The sequence below is a fragment of the Rhizopus microsporus genome (assembly GCF_002708625.1).
Source record: "Rhizopus microsporus ATCC 52813 unplaced genomic scaffold scaffold_2, whole genome shotgun sequence".
NCBI lineage: Eukaryota > Fungi > Mucoromycota > Mucoromycetes > Mucorales > Rhizopodaceae > Rhizopus > Rhizopus microsporus.
Window position 1 is genome coordinate 427,756 of NW_019671917.1, and position 24,006 is coordinate 451,761.

The window sequence follows — 24,006 nt, forward strand, 5'->3', positions numbered from 1 at the left end:
TAACAAGTTCACACGTCTTTTCTAATCACTTTTTTGTTGAATCATCAGCATAGGCTTACGTGAGCACTTTGACAGTTTCATTGACAAAAAAAACAGTTAGCTACTTAAATTAGCCTTATTTTTTCATTTTGAATACAGGCGCTCCTCTCGAAAAGTGTGACTGATCAATGCTAGTTTCGATGATGACTGCTGCAGTACCTTGGTTCTGATCAAAATCTAAGTAAATCAGCAAGTTACGAGATAAATGCTCAGTAAAAATGCCTATTTAGGTTACTGCTTCACCCCTTTTTTTCGATTTTGCTGCGGCCTATTAGATTATGCAGATTTACAGAAATTCTGAGTCCCGTCAGTTACTAGATCTGTTACTAGCCAATGTACTCGGCGTATGTTGCCGCGCGCCATTAGAGTTTCTCGAAACATCACAGCACACTATTTCCTTAGTCAATAACGAATGATTGGTTAAAAAAATAAAGGGTAAGTAATTTACCCAATAAGCTGTTGTCCTTTTTTTTTTTTTTCCTTGATCTGAGTAATGCGATCAATAGGCTGTCTTTTTTGATCTGCAACTATAAGTGTTATATTAACCAGTGGCAGCTTCCTGATTAGTGTAGTGCTTGTTCTCTCTCTCTCTCTATTCGGCTTACTCCGAGATTGATCAAATGAATTAGAATATCAACTTGTCTAAAAGAAATTTCGAGAATTTTAATCTTGACAAAAATGGATGATGAAACTCGACAATTCAATGTAACATTAAAGAGGAGAAAAAGAATATCCGTGGTTGAAAGCCACGATTATTAAGCGATGCTTCATTGGCTTCCATTGGTGTATTTCAACTTCCCCTTTTCATTTTCTACAATAACACAGTTAAATCATGTTAAACAAGACATGAAAGATTATATGTTAATACGTTCATCTTTTATGTCATGTCTTACCAACATAATACGTAACAAATTACCGCAGCAGGCACTTCATTGAACCCAGAACCCAGATTGTTTCGGTCATTCAACCATATATAATTTCTAGATCAAAAAATATTTTCTGGCTCCTTTTTTTATATATTTTTTATTTTCTTGATATACGACCGGAATTTCTGTATTATTATTATTTTAGGAACTCATTTGTTCCTTGACTATATACATAAACAATGCAGAGTTCAATTGAGCAAGAAAACGTAAAATCATCCAATCATCCGACACAGTCTGATCCCTGTTCTGCATCCACTACAGCTACTACTATTGGTAGTGAAAGGCATTACGGTTGCCTCGACACATACGGTGAATCAAATGAAGTTCAAGTAGATGTAGCAGGTTAGAATACAATAAACGACAAATTTTAACATATATATACACATATATTTATCTGACACCTGAATAGAGGCAAAAAATGAATATCATGAATTGCGTTTAGAGCTCAGCCGTAAAAGCCACCGGACATCCGCTTCAAAAGCTGAAGAAGGAAAGGCAGCTGAAGAGGATTTCGATCTAGATGAGTTCTTGCGTGGCATGCACTCTGAAGAGCAAAAGCATGGCCACAAGCGTAAAAATCTCGGTGTTTCATGGAAAAATCTTCATGTTGAGGTAAAATCTTGTTCTTTGAACATAAAGACTAGTGACTCATTTCATTTTATTATAGGGATTGGGCGCAGATGCATACACAATTCCTACTGTTATGAGCTATATCACGTCAGCATTCACATTTTGGAAAGCATTTCTACCAAATAAAAACTGTAGCACAAGGGTAATCCTGAAAGATTTGACAGGGTGCTGCAGGGACGGAGAAATGTTGCTTGTTTTGGGTCGCCCCGGGGCCGGTTGTACTACCTTCCTAAAAGTGATTGCAAACATGCGAGATGCATACACTTATATCGGCGGAGACGTTAGTTACGGCGGAATTGCCCCCGATGTATTTGCAAAGAGATATAGAGGACAAGTGTGTTATAATGAGGAAGAAGATCAACATTATCCCACACTGACAACCAAACAAACCTTAGAATTCGCATTAAAGACCAAAACACCCGGAAAGAGAATTCCTGGTGAATCAAAGCATGAGTTTGTAGACCGAATTCTTTATTTACTCGGCAGCATGCTAGGACTTACAAAGCAGATGAATACGATGGTCGGTAACGCATTTGTACGAGGTTTATCAGGAGGCGAGCGTAAACGTCTGTCAATTGCTGAACAGATAACAACTCGAAGTACTATCAACTGCTGGGATTGCTCCACAAGAGGACTGGACGCAGCTTCTGCTTTGGATTACGTCAAATCATTGAGAATTATGACAGATATATTCAAAACAACAACGATTGCAACACTTTATCAAGCATCTAACAGCATCTTCAACGTCTTTGATAAATTACTTTTGCTGGACGAAGGCTATGTCATGTACTATGGCCCAGTCAGTCAAGCAAAACAGTATTTTGAAGACATGGGATTCTATTGTGCCCCAAGAAAATCCACTCCTGATTTCCTCACAGGTTTATGTAACCCCCTCGAACGTCAGTACAAGCCTGGATACGAAAACATTGCGCCATCTCATGCATCTGAATTTCAAGAAAGATACTATGAATCAGATATATATAAGCACATGCTGCAGGATCTGGAAAGGTACGAAGAAGAAGTTCGTCAGTCCGAAAAGGCCAGGGAATTTGAAGATGCTGTTCGCGAGGAACATCAAAAGCGTGCATCAAAACGATACCCATACATTGCATCCTTTTATCAACAAGTTAAGGCTCTTACCGTCCGTCAACATCGTCTGTTGATCAAAGATAAAGAGGCGCTCATTTCTAGATACGGCACTATTTTCATTCAAAGCTTCATCACTTCTTCATGCTTCTACCTCCTTCCGCTTTCTGGCACTGGTGCTTTTGCACGAGGTGGTGCCATTTTCTTCTTGGTTATATACAATACCTTCATGTCACAGTCTGAGCTTGTTCGCTTCTTAATGGGCAGACCAATTCTCGAAAAGCATAAACAGTACGCATTATATAGACCTTCCGCCTTTTACATTTCACAAGTCATTATGGACATTCCTTACAATTTTGCTCAAGGTAAGCTTGTTACTTATAGTGATGTGACAATGATAACTGATGTGTGTCTCTTTTTTTTTCTAGTCTTTATATACGAAATAATTTCTTACTTTATGATGGGTCTTAACTTAAGTGCCGGAAAGTTCTTTACTTCTTTTGTTACTCTCTTTTTCTTGAGTATGTGCATGAATGGATTCTTCCGTTTCTTTGGATCTATCACTTCAAGTTTCTTTTTGGCTACTCAAGTGACTGGTGTTGTGTTGATTGCCTTTACATCTTATACTGGTTATACAATTCCTTATAACAAGATGCATCCTTGGCTGTTTTGGATTTATTATATTAACCCAATCACATATACTTACAAGGCACTCATATCCAACGAAATGTCTGGTCAAATCTATACCTGTGAAGGACTTGGTAATGCTGTTCCTTATGGACCTGGTTATGACGATTGGAACTATAAGGTGTGTACGATGCAAGGCGGTGTTCCAGGACAACCTTTTGTTCGAGGCGATGATTACCTCAATCAAGCATTATCTTATGATCCAAGGCAGATCTGGGCTCCTGATTTTATCGTTGTTGTAGCCTTCTTTCTTTTGTTTACATTCATGACAGCCGCTTCCATGGAATGGATTAAATTGAAAAGATCTGCCTCTTTGACCAAACTCTATCTGCCCGGAAAGGCACCTAAGCCACGTACTCCTGAAGAGGAAGACGAACGTCGTAGGAAACAACACGAGGTCACTGAAAGTATGGAAAGCATCTCTACTGGTACCACCTTTTGCTGGCAACACATCAATTATACTGTGCCTATCAAGGGAGGAAAACTTCAATTGTTGAACGACGTTAGCGGCATTGTCAAACCAGGCCACCTGACTGCGCTTATGGGTTCTAGTGGTGCAGGTAAAACTACCCTACTTGATGTTTTGGCTCGTCGCAAGACAATTGGTGTCGTCGAAGGAAATGTTTATTTGAACGGCGAAGCATTGATGAACGATTTCGAACGAATCACTGGATACTGTGAACAAATGGATATACATCAGCCGATGGTAACCGTGCGTGAAGCCCTTTACTTTTCTGCCAAACTGCGACAACCCGCAGATGTTCCTCTCGAAGAAAAAAAACGTTACGTCGAACAAATTATTCAGTTATTGGAAATGGATGACATTGCTGATGCACAGATTGGTGAAGTAGAAAGCGGTTACGGTATTTCTGTTGAAGAACGTAAGCGTTTGACTATTGCAATGGAACTCGTGGGAAAGCCTCAGTTGCTGTTTTTGGATGAACCTACGTCTGGTCTTGATGCACAGAGTTCTTATAACATCATTCGCTTCATCAGAAAGCTGGCCGATGCTGGTTGGCCAGTCCTTTGTACTATCCATCAACCTTCTTCCATCCTGTTTGAACACTTTGATCACTTGCTGCTACTAGTACGCGGTGGCCGAACAGCCTACTATGGTGAAATTGGTAAAGATGCACGTACGATGATTGATTACTTTGAATCAAACGGTGGCCCCAAATGCTCTCCTGATGCTAATCCAGCCGAGTACATTCTTGAAGTTGTTGGTGCTGGAACGGCAGGAAAGGTTACCCAGGACTGGGCCGAAATTTGGCGAAAATCCCCTCAAGCAAAGGCACTTGATGAAGAGCTTGATGAAATCGATAGAAATGCCATCAAGAACCCTACACGCAAGGCGCAAACCTATTCCGTATCTTTCCTCACTCAATTCGGACTTGTATTTGGCCGTATGTCGCTTGCTTACTGGCGATCACCCGATTATAACATTGGTCGATTTATCAACATTGCTTTTACTTCTCTTCTTACTGGCTTTACATTTTGGAAACTCAAGGATTCTTCTTCGGACATGATGAACAAGATGTTTGCATTCTTTGCTACTTTTATCATGGCATTTACCATGGTCATTTTGGCTCAACCCAAGTTTATGACCGAAAGAACATTCTTTAGAAAAGAATACGCATCACGTTACTATAGCTGGGTAGCTTGGGGTCTATCGGCCATTTTGGTAGAAATACCATACGTCATCTTCTTTGCAGCCATCTTTATGTTTGGCTTCTACTGGACTGTTGGCATGACAAATACTCCTGAAGCCTGTGGTTACTTTTATATTATGTATGTCGTCATGATCTCTTGGGCTGTTACCCTCGGCTTTGTGATTGCAGCTATAGCTGAACTCCCAACGATGGCCGCCGTACTGAACCCTCTTGCTCTTACCATTCTTATCTTGTTCTGTGGTATGCTTCAATTCCCAAAGGACTTGCCCAAGTTCTGGAGTTCCTGGATGTACTGGATTGACCCGTTCCACTATTATGTGGAAGGTTTAATGGTAAATGAACTTGAAAACTTTGTTGTGAAATGTAGTGATGAGGATCTCCTTCGCTTCTCTCCGCCACCTGGACAAACTTGTGGAGAATATACAAGGAACTTTTTCTCTTCCGGTGCTCCTGGGTATATTGCTAATCCTAACGCTACTCAACCTGAACAGTGTGGATACTGTACTTATAAGTCGGGTGTTGAGTTTTATGAAATGAATATGGGATGGAGCGCAGCCCATAAATGGAGAAACTTGGGTATTCTGTTTGCCTTCTTTTTCTTCAACATTTTCTTGTTCTTAATTCTTGTATATTTCAAAAGGAAAGCAAAACGATAAAAGCATACTTCATATATCACAATTCATGTATCATTAGTGTAACAACATATTTTAATAAAATGAATAATACTTTAATAGAACAAATGATTGTCTTCTGAAGAAGGATTTGAAATATCTAATCCAGCCTTGATAATTTTCCGTCTTGGATCCTCTGTCGTTTCTTTTCAATAAGCTTCCTACGAGTCTTCACGTTTCCTCAAGGCTTGCTAACTCTTGGCCAACTTATCTGCTCCATTCTCTCTAAAATAGATCAACTTCAACATAACTGCTTCTCCCAGGAAACCAACTCTCCACGTGGGCGTTTTCTCAGTTGGCTCGATGGTATCGGATAATCTTTAACCTTGATTGCCTTCTAATTACATTGTGTACCTTTTTTTTTTTATCCTTGATCTGCAAAAGGGGGATTTTTTAGTCTCTATAATAGCCCTTTTGATCTCGTCTGTGCGGTCTTTATTATTTCGCTCAATGGGACACTATATTAAATAAAATCCGTTACTGTGACTTATTATTTCTACGCTTTTCTTCCCTCTGTCTCTCTCTTTCATCCCTTGTTCTGGTTTTATTATTCGACACTATGCACACTTTTCCCTATAGTATAAGAGCTCGTATTCCAAGATCAAACATACGATATACATTGTCTCGTATGATTTCAACGTAAATAAGTCATATCAAACAGTGTCCTTCTTTTTCTACTTCTTTTGTTTCGTTTTTTCTAAATTCTACTCTTAGATCATTAACCATTCCTCAAGCTAATTCAGAGACTCTACAAGTCTCTTCAACAAAAGATACTGAAAAGGAAGTTTCCGAAAAGGAGGCAAAGCAGCTGGAAAAACAAAGAGAGATATCATTAAAACGACAACTTAAAGCTGAATTCAGTGTCCTTCTCCAGGATCTACCACAGCTAACCTATCCAAAACATTATAAAGTAGAATGCATTAATACCGAAGACAAGGCCAATACCACTTTACGAGAGTTTCTAAAGAGTCAGCAAGGGGATGTGTTTGGAGTTGATTTCGAATGGCCACCTACGTTTATAAAAGGTCAACCAGAGAAAAAGATATCCCTTGTTCAGATATGTTCTTCCAATGCAATTTTACTAGTTCAAACAACAAGAATGAAATGTAATTATATGTTTGGACTGATTCTTTGATCAAGTCGAATTAACTTTCTTCATTGACATTAGCATTTCCTAAAGAACTACAGAGATTTTTTGAAGATAGAGATTTACTTAAAACAGGTGTAAATATTAGAATGGACGGATTGAAGCTACATCGTGATTTTGGAATCAAGACAAATGGATTAGTAGAACTCATGTCATTTGCCAATGCATCCAAATTACCTGAAGTGAAAAAATACCACATGAGGTCATTAAGAGCATTGACTGCCTTTTTTGTAAGCTACTTTGGAAGCAGATCAGTTCCCATAGCTAATATTTATTTAGCTAAAACGACGCATGGCAAAGGGAGATGTCAGAATAAGTAATTGGGCAGTACGAAGTTTGACACCTAAACAGATTTCATATGCTGCCCTTGATGCATATGTAAGCTCAATCTTGTGTGAAATATATACCCTTAACCATCATCCTATTAGGCTTCGTATCAGATATATCAAGCGATAAAGAAAGAAGGAATAAAGGATATACCTATTATACACCTGGAGGATGCACATCTTTCACGACCAAAATCACTTGAAAAAAAAGAAAAAGAAGAAAAGCAAACGACAATAGAAAGGACATTGATTGTAAATAATGATATATAAATTGTAAAGTCAATCTCATTCATACTCTTATAGAAGCCATCCAATACACAGTGGCGACCTTCTTCTACAGTGGTTGTCTTGAAAAAGACGACTTGATAATAATAAATAACCCAGTTATTTTTTATTTTTTACTTGTTTCTTTTTTATTTTCTATTTTATGGTTGAAGCCAGTATACCAAAGTATTACACACTTGAAGAAAAGGAATATATTGCACCTTATTACACTGTGCGAGATGATTATCAACATTATCAATCCTTAAATACACCCATTGTTATTGATAATGGTAACATTTAAACATTTTGTGTGAATCATAATTGACTTTTTTGAAAAAGGATCTAAACAATGCAGAGCCGGTTGGGCTACGGAAAAACTCCCTTCGCGTAAATAAGCTCACAGCCATATAAAACAGGTTTCTTAATACGATTTTTAGTTGTCTTTGATAATGTCGTTTCAAAATATAAAGATCGTCGACTCAACACCAATACTTTGGCTGTTGGAATGGATGCCTTGGCAGATCCAGCAGCTAAATCAAGTGCTCGTTCACCATTTGATGCTAATGTTGTTTGTGATTTTGAAAAGATGGTATTTACTATTTTCTTTAAAGAGATACAGGAAACTGATCAAAATATAGGAAAATGTCTTGGATTATATATTTTTACTGTTGGGCATAAACACATCGAGCATACAGCATCCTATCATCATGACAGAGGCTGTTTGTAATCCAAGTTATAGTCGAAACTGTGAGTATATATGTGTGTATATGAAGGGTACATGTTCTAAAGACGGACTGATAGTGATGAACGAGCTTTTATTTGAAGGATACAGAGTGCCTTCAGTTGCCTATGGTATAGATTCGTTATTCAGCTACTATGCAAATAATGGAACCAAGGATGACGGTGGTATAATCATATCTTCAGGAAATACATCAACCCATATTATTCCAACCATTGGAGGCAGAGGTGTGCTTTCTAAAACAAAACGGTTAGTATATTAAAACACTTTTAAAGGAATTGTCATCTCATTATATACACATATAGGATCAACTATGGAGGCACACAAGCTACAGACTACATGTTAAAGTTGATGCAGCTTAAGTATCCTACATTTCCAACCAAGATGACAGTCGGACAGGCAGAAGATCTTGTCCGTACACATACATTTGTTGCCAAAGATTATCAAGAGGCATTGAAACGAATAGAAGATAGAGACACGTTTCAAGAGATAGATAGAATCATTCAGTTCCCTTTTGCCGCACCCATTGTGGAAGAGAAATCTGCAGAGGAGTTGGCAAGACAGGCAGCTAAAAGGGAAGAGAATGCGCGAAGACTACGTGAATCAGCAGCTCGATCTCGATTAGAAAAAGTAAGAAAAAAGAAGACAAAGAATAAACTAAATTAACCCATTTATCTTGTAGTTGGTTGCTCGTGAACAACAATATGAAGCATTTACCAATTTGAAAAATGCCAAAGGAACAATAAAGAAAGCAGACTGGCTTGTAAGATATTAGTTACAAAAAAAAAGAATACACGACTGATTTACCTCTTAAAAAGGCTCAATTAAAAGAGGCAGGTTTTAAGGATGAATCTGATTTGGATGATACGATCAAGCAACTGGATACTGCAATCCAAAGAGCACGAAATAAGGAACTGGGTATTGAAGAGAATGAAGAAAAGGAGCCACCAGCAACAGACTTGATTAATGTTCCAGACGATCAGTTGGATGAAGCAGGAAAGAAGGAAAAGAAAAAGCAAAAGTTAATGAAGGCAAACTACGATGCTCGTCAGCGAGCTAAAAAGGCCAAGGAAGAGGCTAGACTCAAGGAAGAAGAGGAAGCGAAACTGGAAGAACAGAAACGTAAAGAAGACCCTGCGGGCTGGGTTCAGTCCATCAAAGAAAAGAGACAACAGGTGATTGATCGATTAAAGAAAAGAAAACGACTAGCTTCAGAGTTGGCAGACCGAAGAAGTCGCGCTTCACAACTTCGTATGAAGTCCATCGCTAATTTAGCAAGTGATAGTCCAACATCAAAACGTAGAAGAAAAGGAGCTGAGGAAGACACATTTGGACAGGATGATGAAGATTGGGCTATTTATAGAGAAATTGTAAGCATTCAAACCCTCCAAAAAAAAAGAAAAAAAAAAGGCGATAAGTCCTAACTATTATTAAACTGTAGAGTCGAGAAGATGAATCTGATGAAGAGGAGGAGGATATGTCACAGTTGAATCAGTATGAATCTTTACTTTTACAATATGATCCCGACTTTTTACCTGAGCATCTGTATGAATCCATATCATCACCCACAAATACGTTAATCCATCTTTTAACACGAGGCATGTATCCTCCTTGGGATCCTACAGATATAGCACAAAGCTATCAGCTTCATGTAAATGTCGAACGCGTCCGAGTGCCTGAAGTCTTGTTTCAGCCCAATATCATTGGCTTGGATCAAGCTGGTTTGATAGAAACAGTGAATGATATTGTGAAAACCTTTGATGTGAATCAAAGACAAAAGATAATGCAGGTAAGAGAAATATATGAAAAAGGTTGCCTTTTTTTTTTTAATTGTTTTGCTGTATAGAATATATTCCTTACGGGTGGCTATAGTCAAGTACCTGGTTTATCCGATAGAATCCATGCATCATTACAATCCATTTATCCTGTAAACACAAACATTACTGTCAAAAGGGCCAAGGACCCATTATTGGATGCATGGAGAGGAGCTGCCATGTTTGGTCAAGACAATACAAATAAGCAGTATTTTGTAACAAGAAAGGAATATGAAGAATATGGCTCTGATTATCTCAAAGAACATGGCTTGGGCAACATAAATTAAAATTCTTTTTTTAATATATTTAACTGTGTATGCCGCTTGTAAGAAAAAGCTCTTTGAGTGAAATATTTTCATTTAAGCATCTAAAAGAAATAACAATAAAAGACTCAAATATAAACATAGGTTTGTCTTTGCTTATAAATGCTTTCTTAATGGTCTAATTCGTTTTTACTGGGGGAGATGCAGATTCAATCACCATTTACATATCTAAGCCAACTTGTCCTTTACAAACTTGTCTGCTTAAACGTTCACATTATGAAAACAAAAAGCGTAGAGGGATTGTATATTGCAAAGATTGTCAGACAATGGAAGCAATGAAGAAAATGATGGAGAATCAAGACACTTTTACTTTACTCTTATTAGCCGGCTTTCCTGATTTCCCCAAGGAAGAGAATGGCAGTATTTTATATATCCTGCTTTATCCGTTTGCGTACATAGCAGCATCAACCAGGCTAAATATGGCATGGTCACGACGTATGTGGACTCTTGCGTCAGAGGCAGATCGCATCGCATTTACAGGTGTGTACTATTCAGTCTTGGGAGGGGCATATTGTTCGTTAGGTAAACAGAATACGCAATATGCGTACAAAGCAAGTGAATTGGCCGTACGACAGATACAGTTGGCGAGAAAGTTGAAGGATCCGATACTAGAGTGTAAATGTTGGCTGTATTTTGCAGAGGATTTGATTCAGTTGAAAAGATTTAAGAAGGCTCAAAAGGTTATCACACGCCAAAAACAGTTTATTGAGTTGATGCAGAGCAATGTGGTAAGTTTTAAGTGGAAAGAGAGAATTAATAACAGCGACTAGATGTGTGAGTAACATGGCTGTTCTAGTTATTGAGTATGCTTGATTCTGTTACTGTGAAAATGACAACAGGCTTATCGCAAATCAAGAAAAAGATATAGACTTGGCTTCTAAATAAATAAAAAAAAAAAAAGATAAAATTTATTAAATAGTGGTATCTAGAGCAAGAATGTATCCTTTGAGGCTGCTACATCAGTATACATTTATCATTTGATGCCTCTCTAGGATTATGCAATGTGGTTGTTTTCTTTCTTTTCACTTGAAGGTTTGCCTTTTCAGAAACAGTTTGTGGTTGTTGTTGTGATTGCTGTGCTGACATCACCATGGAAGGAACCAAGTAATATCCAGCATGATTCACTGGCGGCATCATCGCGTAAGGCTGCTGTACCATATAAACCGGCTGTGGCATGGCTGCTGAAACAGGTGCTACGGCTATTGTTTCATTTGAAGGCATACTTGCAGTTGCATTTGTACTAGCTACTTGCTTATGAGGTACTCTCTTTATGATTACCGTACCAGGCCGATGTGATTGTGTCGAAACTTTCTTTTTTTCAGCATGTGCTACTGGCTTCCGTTTAGGTGTTTTGAATGCCATCGGACGCTTTGGTTTCTTGGTTCTTATGGACGCAACCTTGTGCTGTTTCAGGCTCTGTTCTCCTTGACCTTTCTTCGGCTTCCACCATTCATTTGGCCTATCTTCACGCGGTTTCCAAAAACTAGGCTGCCTCTGAATCTGTGGTCGTTCCTGCTGTCCTTGGCTTGGCTCTAATGGCTCTTCTGATGAGTTTGGTTTGACCAAAGGTATTTTCAAAGGCTTTTTGGCCGACTTGAACTCCTTTTTTCGGCTTAGTTTTCTAGATAACGTATCACGCAGATAGCTCTTTTGCTGTTTGACAGGAGAGGAAGGAAGAGAAGGAGTAATAGAAGAAGTAGGAACAAAAGGTAAGATAATACTCTCGGAATCCATACTAGACACATCAGCATGCCTGCTAGATATCAGATCAGATTGTGGCGATTTAATTACTGGAGAAAAAGCTTTTTCAATAGATCGATTGGATAAAGAGGGTGAAAGAATAGGAGTCTGATCGATTGGTTTGCAAAATAACGGAGATGCTGACCAGTCGGAAATAGGAGATGATAGCGGTTGATTTTGTTTGGCATTTTCAAAGACTCTGCTAAGTAATTCATCCGTGTATTGTTCGTAGCTATCCACTTGCATTTTTTATATGGAAAATGAGAGATAAGTCTGTAATTTTTTTTTTTTCGTTCATAAATCAATAAAGTATACTTTTTAGGAAAATCGTAAACAATGCAAATGTTCACCATTTTTGGTAGCTCTGTTCTTTTCATGGCATCTCTGTTTTTTATTAAGAGAAAAAGGGCAGATAAAATATATGAGGAGAGGAAAGAAGACATATAATAAGTAATATAAACATTAGCCGTGTTGTAGTTTACTTGTCTTTATACTCTTTTGATATTGAATTAAATTAAACAGAAAATTTTTTTGCGGCCTATTTATTATACTCTAAGCAATCATCATCACTGAGTTACTTTTTTTTATCAACTAAGACAGTGTTATCATTACTTTCGTGTAGATACAGATCAACTTGAGTAAATATTAAGCAATGCAGTTGTTTGTGAGTAAATAGTTTATTTATATATGATGCTGATAAGAGCAGAAGTAGCGGAGATAGTCTTAAGAGAAAGAGAGAAAGAGAGAGTCAAAGATTGGCATAACAACACAATAAGTACCAATATAGTTACATTAGTTATTGTCAGAATGCTATTAACGTAAGTAAAGTTATAGAAACTAAATAGTTAGCACAGGTTCGTGATTTGACTAACATATATCACGTATATTAAGTTGCTAAATCTTCTTCAAAAATGGATAGTCCTGTTTTGCCAACCCTGCCAACCACGAACGCAGTGTTGAATGTTAGGAGGCGCAGCAGTTGTCCAAACCCTTGAGGCAAAGGAATACAAGTCAGCAAAGCAGTCTGGCGCCATTGGGATAATTCTTCTGTCTACAGTTCAAACAAATCCGTAGTATCTCGAGAGAATATCGCGCAGGTTTCCAGCATATGTGAACCTGTTGAAAGAGAACATAAACACCAAAGCTTCCCATTGTAGCGATACTTGCATATTTTACAGCCGTTCCACTGCCAATTCAAGGTTGAACTAAAAAAAAAAAATACGAACTTTAAAATAAAAATTGAGGGACTTTCCAAGAAAGATTCATGCGTTGTTCGAAGTCCAATTCACGGGTTATTAAACTTTATTCATTATATGAAACCAGATCTGACATGTCAAAGACGTTACTAAGCAAACAGAAAGGAAGCTTTGAATTTGTTTTCTTCAACAAACTTCATGGGTTTTCACTTGTCACTTTTATAAATTACATAAAACCAGGAGGTATTGTATCAATAGAAAACAAGTTTTCTATGAACATATCTGATGGCATATTTGTACTGCTTGTTACGTTCTTCGCATGCATCATCTGGCAAACGAAATGCCAGAATTGTTATCTAAAGATGCAATGAGGAATATCATTGTTTTCTGGACGTTGAGATTGAAGCATAATGTAGTAATTTACAAACAACTGGGAATGGATTACTATCTGTCTTAAAGCTCTGCTTACACAAATTATAATAAGCTTCAGACAATTTTTGAACTCTTCATTGACACAGTTATCAAAAGGTACTTTTCTGGTAAATGCTTGAAATCTTTGGCACAAATTTCTTTGACTGCTTCTTATTTAGTAGCAGTGTAATATTCATATTTGGGTGATCTTGCTGACCTGTACCTTGCCTTGTGGCATTTTGTGCATACAACCATGTTGCTTTCATTGTTTGCGAAAGTTCTATTCCTTTTTGCGGCTCTTTTTTCCATCTGTACACTATCGCTTTACTTTCGCTTCTTACCTGACGTTCCAAATTAATAGAGAACGTTAGAAAAGACAACGCAAAAGAATTAAATACTCTTCATAAGATAAACATTTACTATCGTCGGCACTAATTTGCTTGTAAAATTTGCATTTGAAATTAGCCTTGGTATAATGGTCAGTTTCTTTTCAGTCTTTGCATACAACTGTAGTAGCAGGGTTATCCCCTTTTAGAAATATCGTTTAATGACACAACATCTTTTGTTGTACCAGCGATTATTTCTACCTTCTTTTGATGCTCTGATTGAGAGCCTTTTTTCCTTCACTGACCGAATCTTGTCTATAACAATTGATTTGTTCATAATGCACTTTTTATATGAAGTTAAGAATACCTGAAAAGGAAAAAGAGAAAAGAAGCAAAACTCCATTCCTATATTCCATTGTAGAAGGTTATACATGTCCTCAAGTGTGATTGATTAGTCAGAATGAATTGTCTGTCGTTCCAAGGCAACCCTGGTTGGTTCCACGCCGACTCCAAATGCTGTCAACCGTGTTTTGTTTTCCTTATAAACTTAATACAATTTTTCAATCGCTTCATGCTATTGATAAATTGTCAGGTTTGTTGTAAGTACGAATAGGGAAGTGGTAATTACTAAAGATGAGAATAAAATATTGCCTAATCAGACAAAAAGAACACCAGAAAATAAGCCGAAAATCTTGATTGACTTGATCTCTATTTTAAACTAATCTATGTCTTGCCCTGAGTTAAGATTAATGATAAGGATTTACCATTATGGGAAATTTGACTCGAAAAATGAACGTCCTAGAACTTTTACCTGATTGTTCTAAGTAAAATCTTCCTACCACTTCTTCTGGCAACCTTCAGAATTTCACTTTCAAGAATGACCATACTTCATGTTCGAATTTAAAACAAGTGGAATATAAATGTAAGCATAGTAAAGGTGGATCTTGTGAGTGCCTTTTTAATGGCTCTACATGGAATTGTAATAAGCAATTCTCTCTCTTTTTTGTTTTAATTTACCCTCTTCTCTTGGTGAACAAACATGCTATGAATACATGTCAATAACATTGAGTGATGCCAACATTTTTAATCTTTACTTTGCTTTACTTATTCATGTTGGAAAGTTTGTTGTGAATGAGGTTCAGTTAATTGACCAACTGAACTCTGATCTGCTACGGTAGATGCCATGTATTTCTTTCAACACACAATTCAGAAAAAAAAAAGGCTTCTTATACTAAAAATAGAATGCTCATGTGGATCAACAACTATTACACCCTGACACTTGTTTCAACTTTCTGCATGAATGCCATTTATTAATAATAAAAGGAAAAGATACATATAATATACATTAAAATTTACTTGGGATGAGGTGGTAGTGGAGGTTGAATGATAGAGATGTTGTTGATATATTCATAAGGTGGTTGACCCAAAGAAGGCAAACCAGGTATTGGTCTATTTAAAGCATTCTGAATGGCTTGTTGATTAATAGGGCAGTCTTTATGTGCCATCAAGAGTGTCTTTAAATTGATCAATTCTTCACGTAATGCATTCGCTTGCAAGTGATATTGTTCATTATCTGCTGTTAAATATTCCACTTTGGCTTGTAGATTCTGCAGCCATTGCTTCTTTCTTTGTCTACATTTTAAAGCAGCTTGTTTTTTTTTATTATTAGAAAGGCGTGACCTAAGGAATTTCTTTTTTTCTATTTACCAATTCTATTTCTTTCTAAAAAGTTCTTTCGTTTGATTTCATCTTCTATTGTCGTTGCCTCTTTGATCGTACCCTTTCTTGTTCTCTTCGCTGGCTTCTTTGATTCTTCTGATTGTGATTTATTATCAAATGTATTATAAAATGTTGTAGCGGACTGTTTGTTATTAGCATTTCCTATGACGTACAAAAAAAAGTAAGAAATTCATGCAAATGGGATTAAAGCAGTCCATTTTCTTACTTGTTGTATCCAACATAGAATCAGGTATTATTCTTTCTGGTGGGAGGGGCATAATTTCAGCTGCCTTTGTTGCACCTTCAAAACTCTGCTCAAATGGATTTGGTTCTTCTTCAAGTTTAGTTGTCGGTAATTTCGCATAGGTCGGAGGTAATACGGCTTCTTCGGTATTTTCAGTTGAAGTATTTGATGTGGTCAATTCTATCATACCTTTGCTTATTAGCAATTTTTACTTTTTTTTTTCTTTTTTATTATTATTTATACCGGGCATATTGGACGTTGTTGTTGTTGTTGTTGCTGCTGTTACTGCTGCTGCTGTTGTTGTGGTTATACTAGATCGTCTATTATTATTATTGTTAAGTAATAGTAACTTGTCCTGTTCAGGATAAATGCAGGAAGTTGCATTTTGTTTGCATAAAATAGGATCATTAATGGAAGTAATCATGCTTATTCGATGCTTTGTGGTGAAGAAAAAAAAAAAAGAAACAGAAAAAAAAAAAGAAAAAAGATATGTGAAACCTCTTTTGGTACCTTAATATACACTTTCTATTATGTCACGTGAGCGGTAGTTTTGTGGAGGTTAATCATTTATCCGTATTGTTGTAAAAAAAATGATATACTCTCTCAAAGCCGCACCGCGCCAATGTCCAAGCTGTAGATTGACAAAAATAGAAAGTCGTATGTACTTGGTGCATTTGTGCTCGATGATAAATTAAATGCTCTATTCATAGAAAAAGGTGTCATTTTGCAGACCCAATTTTACCTTTACTTCCTGTATGTGCCGATATATTCTCTCTTTATGCTTATCCTTTCATGTAGGACACTCTAGAGGATACTTTAATGACTCAATACCTTCAAAGCTACTCTTTAATAGTGAATGGATGAACTGTATCTATATGTCTTTCGTGTCATTCAATTCATCAGAATCGTGATCGTTGTATTGTTTTTGTCTCTGAGTAGTTTTCCAGAGACAGATTACGATCGTACCCAAGGCACCCTTTCTGCACGCTACTTGCTCATATGGTTTGGTACACTGAATATTATACCTCACATCTTCCTTTGTCTTTTCTTCTTGATGATTTTTATACACGTTTTCGAATTAAGGTGTATAGACTCTTTAAATGTCTAGTAGTCGATTCTTTGATCAACTCTTCAAGAGTTTGAGCCAGCTTCAGGACGAGAGCCTTCCAAAGACTTACAATTCGCAGGGGGACATCTCCTTTACTAATTCTATTCAAGAGCTCCTTTAGTTTTCTCTTTGCTTTCCCTTTATCTTACCTTTTTTGCTCTTGTTCCCGATGTTTGTTGTTGCTGTTTTACTTGATTTCGTCTAAATAAAGTTTTTTACTTATAGGGTTTAAGCGAAACCTGCTATCATGATTGACATTGCTATGCATTCAAACTTGCTTTAGAATAATATATGAGCAGTTTATCTTTATATTAAGTAAGTTAGTTACGACAATGCTTTTACCGCTTTCCATATCTACAGCTACAAAGCTGCCTTGTTCAGAGATGCCAAAGTGAAGCTCCGATAAAACAGAGATTCTAAATTTTTAAAGCAGTTGATTTTTTTTTTTTTTCACTTGACATTAATCGCTCAAATGACTGAACCAACGCCCACAGCAGACAATAGTAATATCCAACCTTATCCTTCCTCCTTAACATCCAGTTCGAGTACTCCAAAGCAAGAGATACAAGAGACACCAAAACGTGAGAGAACGATGGCTGAATTTCTTGCCTTGATGGATAATTATGCACCCATTGTAAACCCAAGAGAAAACGTATTGACAACATAGTCTGATAATTCTCTCTTTGATAGATACCAGATGCAGTAACTGACTATTATCTAAGCAAATCTGGCTTTGATTGTGATGACGTTCGAATGTAAGATTACATTATACATCTTTTGATCTTTTTACTTATCCGCAACCTATAGCAAACGTCTATTAGCACTTGCCACACAAAAATTCATTGCGGATATTGCAACAGACGCATTTCAGCATTGTAAAGTAAGACAATCTGGTAACAGAAAGACAGGAAAGGTATATTAGAAATAAAAATGTTGAATGTACATTGACGACATTGGTAGGAGCGTAAGACTGTATTGACTATGGAAGATCTTTCAGCTGCTTTAGCTGAATATGGTGTCAATGTCAAAAAGCCTGAATACTATTCTTAGCTATTGGACTTTGTTTGTATATAGATATACACTTTATTCACAACTTATTCGCACACTGATAAAAAAAAAATGATAACTTCAGACAACAAATAACAATAAAAAGACAACAAGTAATGATAAAAAAGAGCTCACAAGAAGCAAAAGAATGAATAAAGAGATAATTAGTAAATCAGTTATTAAATTGATATTAAATATTTACATTATAAAGAGGATTTATAAGAGAAAAAGAAGCAGGAAAAGTGAGTAAACTTGTAAAAGAGATTATTATTATCTTACCAAAAGCGCATTAAAAAGGGTCAGCGATAACTGGCCCAGAGAAAGTGGCGAGGAAAGAGAGAGCAAGAGAGAGTGGATGGGGCCAAAATTTGGCAAGAATCAAATTACCTCCAGCTAGCACTGATACTGTTTTCGATTTTATGATCTATAATACTGCGTGTTAGTTTCTTACAAGAGTAAAAAGCATAACATACCTTAGGGCTAGCTGAGGAATAGCTGGTCTTACATTTTGGTCCAAAGAAGAAAAGAAAAGAAGAGCAAGTCAAGATCAGGCTATTTATATGAAGTCTCTAACAACTTTTTCAGTTACGTGTTATTTATCAGTGCTGACCACATTTATCTTTTCTTCTCTTAAAAAGACAGAATTCATTGCTTTTTTAATAATAAAGAAAGGATTGATAATCAACTAAAACGTAACTGTTGTTGATCTTGTAATGTGTATACATCAAAGATACACCATTTTGCTTATATGTAACCATAGAGCGGGCAGCTGCACAGGGACTTCAAACAATAGTTGTATTATTCGTCTCTCCAAGCCTATGCTTAAGCTTAGATCAAAAAAGAGTCTTATAGAGACCTTACTGGTAAGTAATGAAGAAGGAATAAAAGAGTTACTCATTGATAGACTTAGCACGAAACGATTCATGCCTTACACTTTATCACACAAGTCTGTGATGGCTATGGTAAGAAATACGTATTTGTGTCGACTTTTGACCTTGACCTTTCGATCCAGATGGACACAGTCCTGCATTTCATAGAGAAGCCAGACGTATTAATAGACTAGTCAAACTTAATATCACCGTTAGTCACAAGTAAGTAGCACCCCTTCTTTTTCGGCTGCAGTGACGGATATATCTTGCAGTTTCAGCAATGAAGTAAAACGCTATCAAACACTTGTCTGGAAATGTGATGTAAAGGCAAATGATTAAACGGTGTTCATATACTTATTTTATCAAACAGGGACCATGTCAAACAAATCACCGTATTTTGGAATTATAAGACGATCGATAAACAGGTATATATTAAAGTGCTCTGCGTAACGCTTTTGTTTGTTCATTTCTTTATAGATCCCACAATCAGCAGATGCTTGGTGTTCAGAACATCAAAGAACATGCGGAGGTAAATTTATCAAGATTGCTGAACCTGACAAGAAACAGACAAAGGTCAAAAGAGGTCCTCTTGATGGCTGTTACAAAGAAGCCAAAAGTAGAGTAATAAACAATTGACATAATTTCAAATTTTTTCTTTTATGAGTTCTTTATATGTGTTTATTTACAAATAGAAAGTATGCAACAAGTTCTATCAAAACTAATAAATCTACGAATATTTTTTTTTTTACTCCATATCCATTTCAACATCCTCCTTCTATTTAGAATAAAAAGTATATCAGTATTAGTTTTATACATGTGTATATCAGTCTGTTTACCTCAATCCGGCGTGCACCAAATTCTACATCAACAGCAGGCAGTGGTTTAGGCTGTCTGATTTCCCTAATGGGAGGTGTGCTCAAGACGGCAGCAGCAGTCGTAGGCTGGGGTATGCAGTATTGAGAATGGACATAAGGCAAAGACCAAGAACGTGTCGTACGGGTAGGTCCATCTGCATTGACCAAGACAGTACCCTTGAACTGAGCAACAACATCTGAATTCAGCTTAGATCTCATCACGGGGTGAGCAGTAACTAATTCATGCTGTAGCAAGGACTGAAGACCGAGACGACTAGCATTGCTGGACAATGCGCGTGTCGCGAACGGGAATACGGTGTGGTTGGCGTTGACTTCGGCATAGGCAAGGCGTGCTGACTTCATCTTGAGCTGATATGTCTTGTTGACATCTCTTTGATACACAAAAGGCTTGAAGTCTGTATTCTTCACTTGTCCGTCACCTGTAGTCAAGACAATGTTCATCTGATACACCTGGTTGGCTTCAATCTCAAAGTCATATTTTTCCAATTCTGATACAATCAAATCGTCCAAGAAGCGGTTTTCAATGTCCTTTCCTGCACGCAAAACAAATCGCTTCATGGGCGAAGAAAAGGTTCCTTCGACAGGCTGGCATCGGAAATAAGCTGCAATTTCGGTAATCACGCGCGTGATTTCAGATGCCTAGTATACATCATTAGTCCTTTCTTTTCTTAGTCCATGCATATATCACTGTTTACCTTGACACCAGGACGAAGCATGCGACAGGCTGCTTCATATGCAAAGTAGGTAGCACAGATCACATCGGCTGTTTTGCCAGTGACAGGCTGTTGCTTATTCTCGGTCACAACGATTGTGTGGGCAGCAGTAGCGATGTATCCGTCAATGTGTACACCTAATTCACTATGTTTTTGACATTAGTAAAACAAATCAAGAGAATCTCAAAATGATCTTACACTTTAACAACATCTCCAGCCTTCAAATAGACATCGTTTTCAGCAAGTGGAGAAAAATATTGAATATAGTTATTCAAGGAAACACAGGTGGGGACAGCAACACCTCTTTCTGCAGACTTGAACATGTTTTCTGTCTATTTCAAAATGAGTTTTCCTCCCCCTTTATCTTTTCAATATTGAAAAAACTTACATATTTGTTGATCAAGTCATCACCATATTGACACAGATCGCAGACTGAGACACCTACTTGGGCTCTTTCAAGAACGAGTGGAAGGGCAACTATTAAAGAAAGAGGATGTTTATGATCGTGTAGATTGGGTTTCTGTTATAGTTACCATTGACAACATCAGCAGCAAGTTGATATTTCTCCAAGACTTTAGGATTAGTAATAGTATTATCTGCTTCAAATTTAGAAGCAGGGTAGCTGACAGCTATTTCCATGTTGGTTGCCATCGTGTGTTCTAATAGTAAGAGTAATAACAAAAAAAATAAAATTTTGAGGTTTTGGTATCTGAAAAAGCCACTTGCTGAGTTTATACTTTTGATAGATATTCAGGAGTGAATAGAATAGGCTTTATTGAGAAAATATATTCAGACCACAGAGATGCATTTCAGTCTTTTGTCTCTTTTGTTCAGGTTCAAACACATCAGAATCATAATCACATCGATGTTCAGAGTTACCAGCACGAATGTTACAAATAGTCTTTCTCTTGCACTCATCGTCACATTCTCGTGCTATAGGAGATGATTTGGTGGTAAAACGACGATATTTTTCAAACGTGTCTGTATCATCGTCTTCCATATCTACTGTGACATTATGCCACCAAGCTGGCGTCAATGGAGAAATAGAGGATGCGAGTCGAGCACGGCTTGAGCTGTAGGCCTCTCTTGCAGAGTATTCCACATGCCAATTCTACATGCAATTTAATAAGTGATAAGAAAAAAAAAAAAAAAAAGAACAAAGCTTATGAGCTGTCTTACAGGTTGATTATTCAAATCAGTAGCTTTGTATAGATCAGCTGAATACGTAATAGAATCAATAATTTCAAAAGTCTTTGTATCCACCTTGTATACTCTGATGACTAATTAATATATATTTCTATACCAAGAAAGTTAAAGTTTTTACCTGAAACCTGGGTTAAGGTTTAAGAAAGGTGTAATGGAAGGACCAATGTATCCAACAGAGATAGCATTCTCTGCAGTTTTCTCCTTTCCATTTTTATAGAATATTGACAGCTCATCTCTATATGATTCAATTAGTAACAAGCAAAAGAAGAAGTACAATCTTGTCGTCATACTTATGAGTGTGACCAAAGAACTGAGCAGAAATGATATGAGAGTATCTCTCAATGATTTGAGAGTAGTAATTTGAGTAGTCATGGAAACATGTGTTGTCGCCAGGCGCAATATGACCAATGATCCATACACGTTCACCATTGTCCTCTGCATCCTGAAGCTCATTGATTAGCCAAGCAAAGATGCCATTGGGGTCCTTTTGAGATTATAAACATCTAGAGTCTGGTTGCTATTTTCAATAGACTTACCTTGTCCACTGGTTGTTGATAGAGCCACCAGTTGAGAGTGTAGCAAAAGTTTGTGTTTAAGCTAATTAGCTTTAAGCCACGGATGGGTCGTGCTGAGTAGCTTCCAGTGTTTTCCTCAACAGAAGGATGAGACAAGGGGGATAACCAGCCTTGCCAGTTCTTTGATAATGCTCTATAGAGCCACTTCAAGTCGAGAAACTTCTTTTCAAAAGGTATGGTTGAGTGTCTCAAGGGGAAGTTATTAGTGGGCGCTGATTCATGGTTACCCACGGCAGGGTAGAGCATAGAGTTGACTAATAATGGGGAGTCAAAGTAGTCATGAAGTATACGGTACGTTTCATCTTGGATGAGCTTAGTCTTGATGAATGGCAAGGTAGACCAAACCTCGTGAGGAGGGATATCACCCGTTAGAATGCCAAACTTGATATCAGGCTCTGCTGTAGGAATGAAACGCAACATGGATTCAATCAAGCTCAGTGGGGTGTCGCAGCCGTATTCGCCTAGGAAAAAAAAATAACGGAAAGTTTAGCCTATGAGATTCAATAGATAAGTTCCAGTTCTTACCCCACATGGAGGCTCGTTTTGTGATATTGGTATAATCAGTGTATGCAGGCCTACAGCAAATAGGCTTAGTGCACTTGGCTTCTGCTCCAGTCTATAAGGGATGAGTATGCAATTTATAATGTTATTTTATAGCTTACTTGGTAATCAAGGTCGATATGCCAATCGCTGAGCTGCAGGACAGTAAATGTCTGACCATTTGATTTTATTGGTTCCTGCTTAAGCTCAGGTTTAGGTTTTGGAAATGTGATATTCCATTGTTCAACCTCTGGATGAAGGGCATAAATACAGATATATACGCTATAAAGTACTTGATATACCTGGATAAGGACAAGAGTTGAGGATAGCAGCACATGCAAGATGTCCATCTCTTCCGGATATATCCATAGTCTATAATAAAATATTAATAAAACATCATTTTTTTAATCTTATCAACCTACCGGAATTACTTTTCGGATAATGGGTGCTTGTTCTCTGATGACCCCTTCACACTATTATGCTTTAATTCAAGTGTGCCTGTGATCACTTTATGATTCTACTTACGACATCATCATCTACTTTATTTGTTCGTTTACACATTTTTGTTAAAGTTGAGATTAAAAATGCTTCCGAGAATAAAGACATCTTTTTTAATATTTGTAAAAGTGATATACAACTACTGCATGAAGTTGCAATAGAATCCGTTTCAATTATTGTCTCAGTAAGTTCATTTGCTTTTTCTTGTTGTATTGAAATATCAAAAGAGTTGATCACCCTTTGTTGTTCCTGTTGTGCAATGATATTTGTAAAGTAAAATAAAAAGATAAGTATCCACTTTTTCATGATTAAAAAAATAAAAAAAAATAAAGGAATAATAATTTATGCCTTTTTATACGTAATTTGCATCATTGCATCTAAAATCGGAAATTGTCATTTGAGCAAGAAATACACAAAAAAAGAAAAACTTGATTCATATCTTACACTCATGTTGATAGGTAAATAGTATCACTCGTAACCATAACAACCCACCCCCTTCTTTTCCTTTTCGTCTTGTTGCCAACCTGTGAGTTGTGACTTTGACGGAACCATAATTTTTTTACTGGATTATTTTACACTTTTTTTTTCTTTCTTCTTTAATATTATTCTTTATACAA

General features: G+C 37.0%; 10 protein-coding genes across 10 annotated transcripts; 6 read left to right on the forward strand and 4 right to left on the reverse strand.

Moving 5' to 3' along the window:
- Positions 1 to 844: 844 nt before the first annotated feature.
- Positions 845 to 5,694, forward strand: RHIMIDRAFT_307548 (ABC transporter G family member 21; the record flags this gene model as incomplete). Its single annotated transcript, XM_023614529.1, has 4 exons — positions 845 to 1,307; positions 1,375 to 1,577; positions 1,633 to 3,046; positions 3,110 to 5,694. The coding sequence occupies exons 1-4, from the start codon at positions 1,145 to 1,147 to the stop codon at positions 5,692 to 5,694; spliced, it is 4,365 nt and encodes a 1,454-aa protein (XP_023469738.1). The 5' UTR covers positions 845 to 1,144.
- A 188-nt stretch (positions 5,695 to 5,882) lies between these two features.
- On the forward strand, positions 5,883 to 7,358 carry RHIMIDRAFT_264976 (uncharacterized protein). Its single transcript, XM_023611785.1, has 4 exons — positions 5,883 to 6,348; positions 6,424 to 6,815; positions 6,878 to 7,276; positions 7,336 to 7,358. The coding sequence occupies exons 1-3, from the start codon at positions 6,269 to 6,271 to the stop codon at positions 7,174 to 7,176; spliced, it is 771 nt and encodes a 256-aa protein (XP_023469739.1). The 5' UTR covers positions 5,883 to 6,268; the 3' UTR covers positions 7,177 to 7,276; positions 7,336 to 7,358.
- Positions 7,359 to 7,609: 251 nt separating this feature from the next.
- RHIMIDRAFT_286010 (actin-like ATPase domain-containing protein) lies at positions 7,610 to 10,286 on the forward strand (the record flags this gene model as incomplete). The annotated part of the gene is made up of 10 exons (XM_023613333.1): positions 7,610 to 7,736; positions 7,786 to 7,833; positions 7,884 to 8,035; positions 8,085 to 8,193; positions 8,248 to 8,434; positions 8,491 to 8,815; positions 8,868 to 8,948; positions 9,004 to 9,555; positions 9,627 to 9,974; positions 10,032 to 10,286. The coding sequence occupies 10 exons, from the start codon at positions 7,610 to 7,612 to the stop codon at positions 10,284 to 10,286; spliced, it is 2,184 nt and encodes a 727-aa protein (XP_023469740.1).
- Positions 9,950 to 11,137, forward strand: RHIMIDRAFT_56225 (uncharacterized protein). Its single transcript, XM_023615414.1, has 3 exons — positions 9,950 to 9,974; positions 10,032 to 10,406; positions 10,470 to 11,137. The coding sequence occupies exons 2-3, from the start codon at positions 10,316 to 10,318 to the stop codon at positions 11,090 to 11,092; spliced, it is 714 nt and encodes a 237-aa protein (XP_023469741.1). The 5' UTR covers positions 9,950 to 9,974; positions 10,032 to 10,315; the 3' UTR covers positions 11,093 to 11,137.
- A 95-nt stretch (positions 11,138 to 11,232) lies between these two features.
- RHIMIDRAFT_264982 (uncharacterized protein) lies at positions 11,233 to 12,336 on the reverse strand (the record flags this gene model as incomplete). The annotated part of the gene is made up of 1 exon (XM_023611786.1): positions 11,233 to 12,336. A coding segment is annotated over exon 1 (1,027 nt), but the record flags the coding sequence as incomplete, so codon positions are not given.
- A 3,011-nt stretch (positions 12,337 to 15,347) lies between these two features.
- On the reverse strand, positions 15,348 to 16,145 carry RHIMIDRAFT_246630 (uncharacterized protein; the record flags this gene model as incomplete). The annotated part of the gene is made up of 3 exons (XM_023610332.1): positions 15,348 to 15,643; positions 15,703 to 15,876; positions 15,941 to 16,145. The coding sequence occupies 3 exons, from the start codon at positions 16,143 to 16,145 to the stop codon at positions 15,348 to 15,350; spliced, it is 675 nt and encodes a 224-aa protein (XP_023469743.1).
- A 1,263-nt stretch (positions 16,146 to 17,408) lies between these two features.
- RHIMIDRAFT_56325 (transcription initiation factor IID, TAF10 subunit) lies at positions 17,409 to 18,327 on the forward strand. Its single transcript, XM_023615415.1, has 4 exons — positions 17,409 to 17,700; positions 17,757 to 17,821; positions 17,874 to 17,979; positions 18,027 to 18,327. Exons 1-4 carry the CDS (start codon positions 17,539 to 17,541, stop codon positions 18,114 to 18,116), a joined length of 423 nt encoding a protein of 140 aa, XP_023469744.1. The 5' UTR covers positions 17,409 to 17,538; the 3' UTR covers positions 18,117 to 18,327.
- Positions 18,328 to 18,931: 604 nt separating this feature from the next.
- On the forward strand, positions 18,932 to 19,704 carry RHIMIDRAFT_233640 (uncharacterized protein; the record flags this gene model as incomplete). The annotated part of the gene is made up of 6 exons (XM_023607999.1): positions 18,932 to 18,976; positions 19,024 to 19,075; positions 19,126 to 19,204; positions 19,353 to 19,407; positions 19,460 to 19,603; positions 19,675 to 19,704. 6 exons carry the CDS (start codon positions 18,932 to 18,934, stop codon positions 19,702 to 19,704), a joined length of 405 nt encoding a protein of 134 aa, XP_023469745.1.
- Positions 19,705 to 19,727: 23 nt separating this feature from the next.
- Positions 19,728 to 21,221, reverse strand: RHIMIDRAFT_233641 (proliferation-associated protein 2G4-like protein; the record flags this gene model as incomplete). The annotated part of the gene is made up of 6 exons (XM_023608000.1): positions 19,728 to 19,757; positions 19,819 to 20,496; positions 20,553 to 20,715; positions 20,769 to 20,902; positions 20,959 to 21,047; positions 21,104 to 21,221. 6 exons carry the CDS (start codon positions 21,219 to 21,221, stop codon positions 19,728 to 19,730), a joined length of 1,212 nt encoding a protein of 403 aa, XP_023469746.1.
- Positions 21,222 to 21,282: 61 nt separating this feature from the next.
- Positions 21,283 to 23,694, reverse strand: RHIMIDRAFT_56339 (sphingomyelin phosphodiesterase). The gene is made up of 10 exons (XM_023615416.1): positions 23,417 to 23,694; positions 23,314 to 23,364; positions 23,194 to 23,263; positions 23,014 to 23,141; positions 22,877 to 22,967; positions 22,313 to 22,812; positions 22,067 to 22,260; positions 21,895 to 22,011; positions 21,750 to 21,843; positions 21,283 to 21,681 (listed from the first exon to the last, which is right to left on the reverse strand). Exons 1-10 carry the CDS (start codon positions 23,495 to 23,497, stop codon positions 21,343 to 21,345), a joined length of 1,665 nt encoding a protein of 554 aa, XP_023469747.1. The 5' UTR covers positions 23,498 to 23,694; the 3' UTR covers positions 21,283 to 21,342.
- Between the last annotated feature and the right edge of the window lie 312 nt (positions 23,695 to 24,006).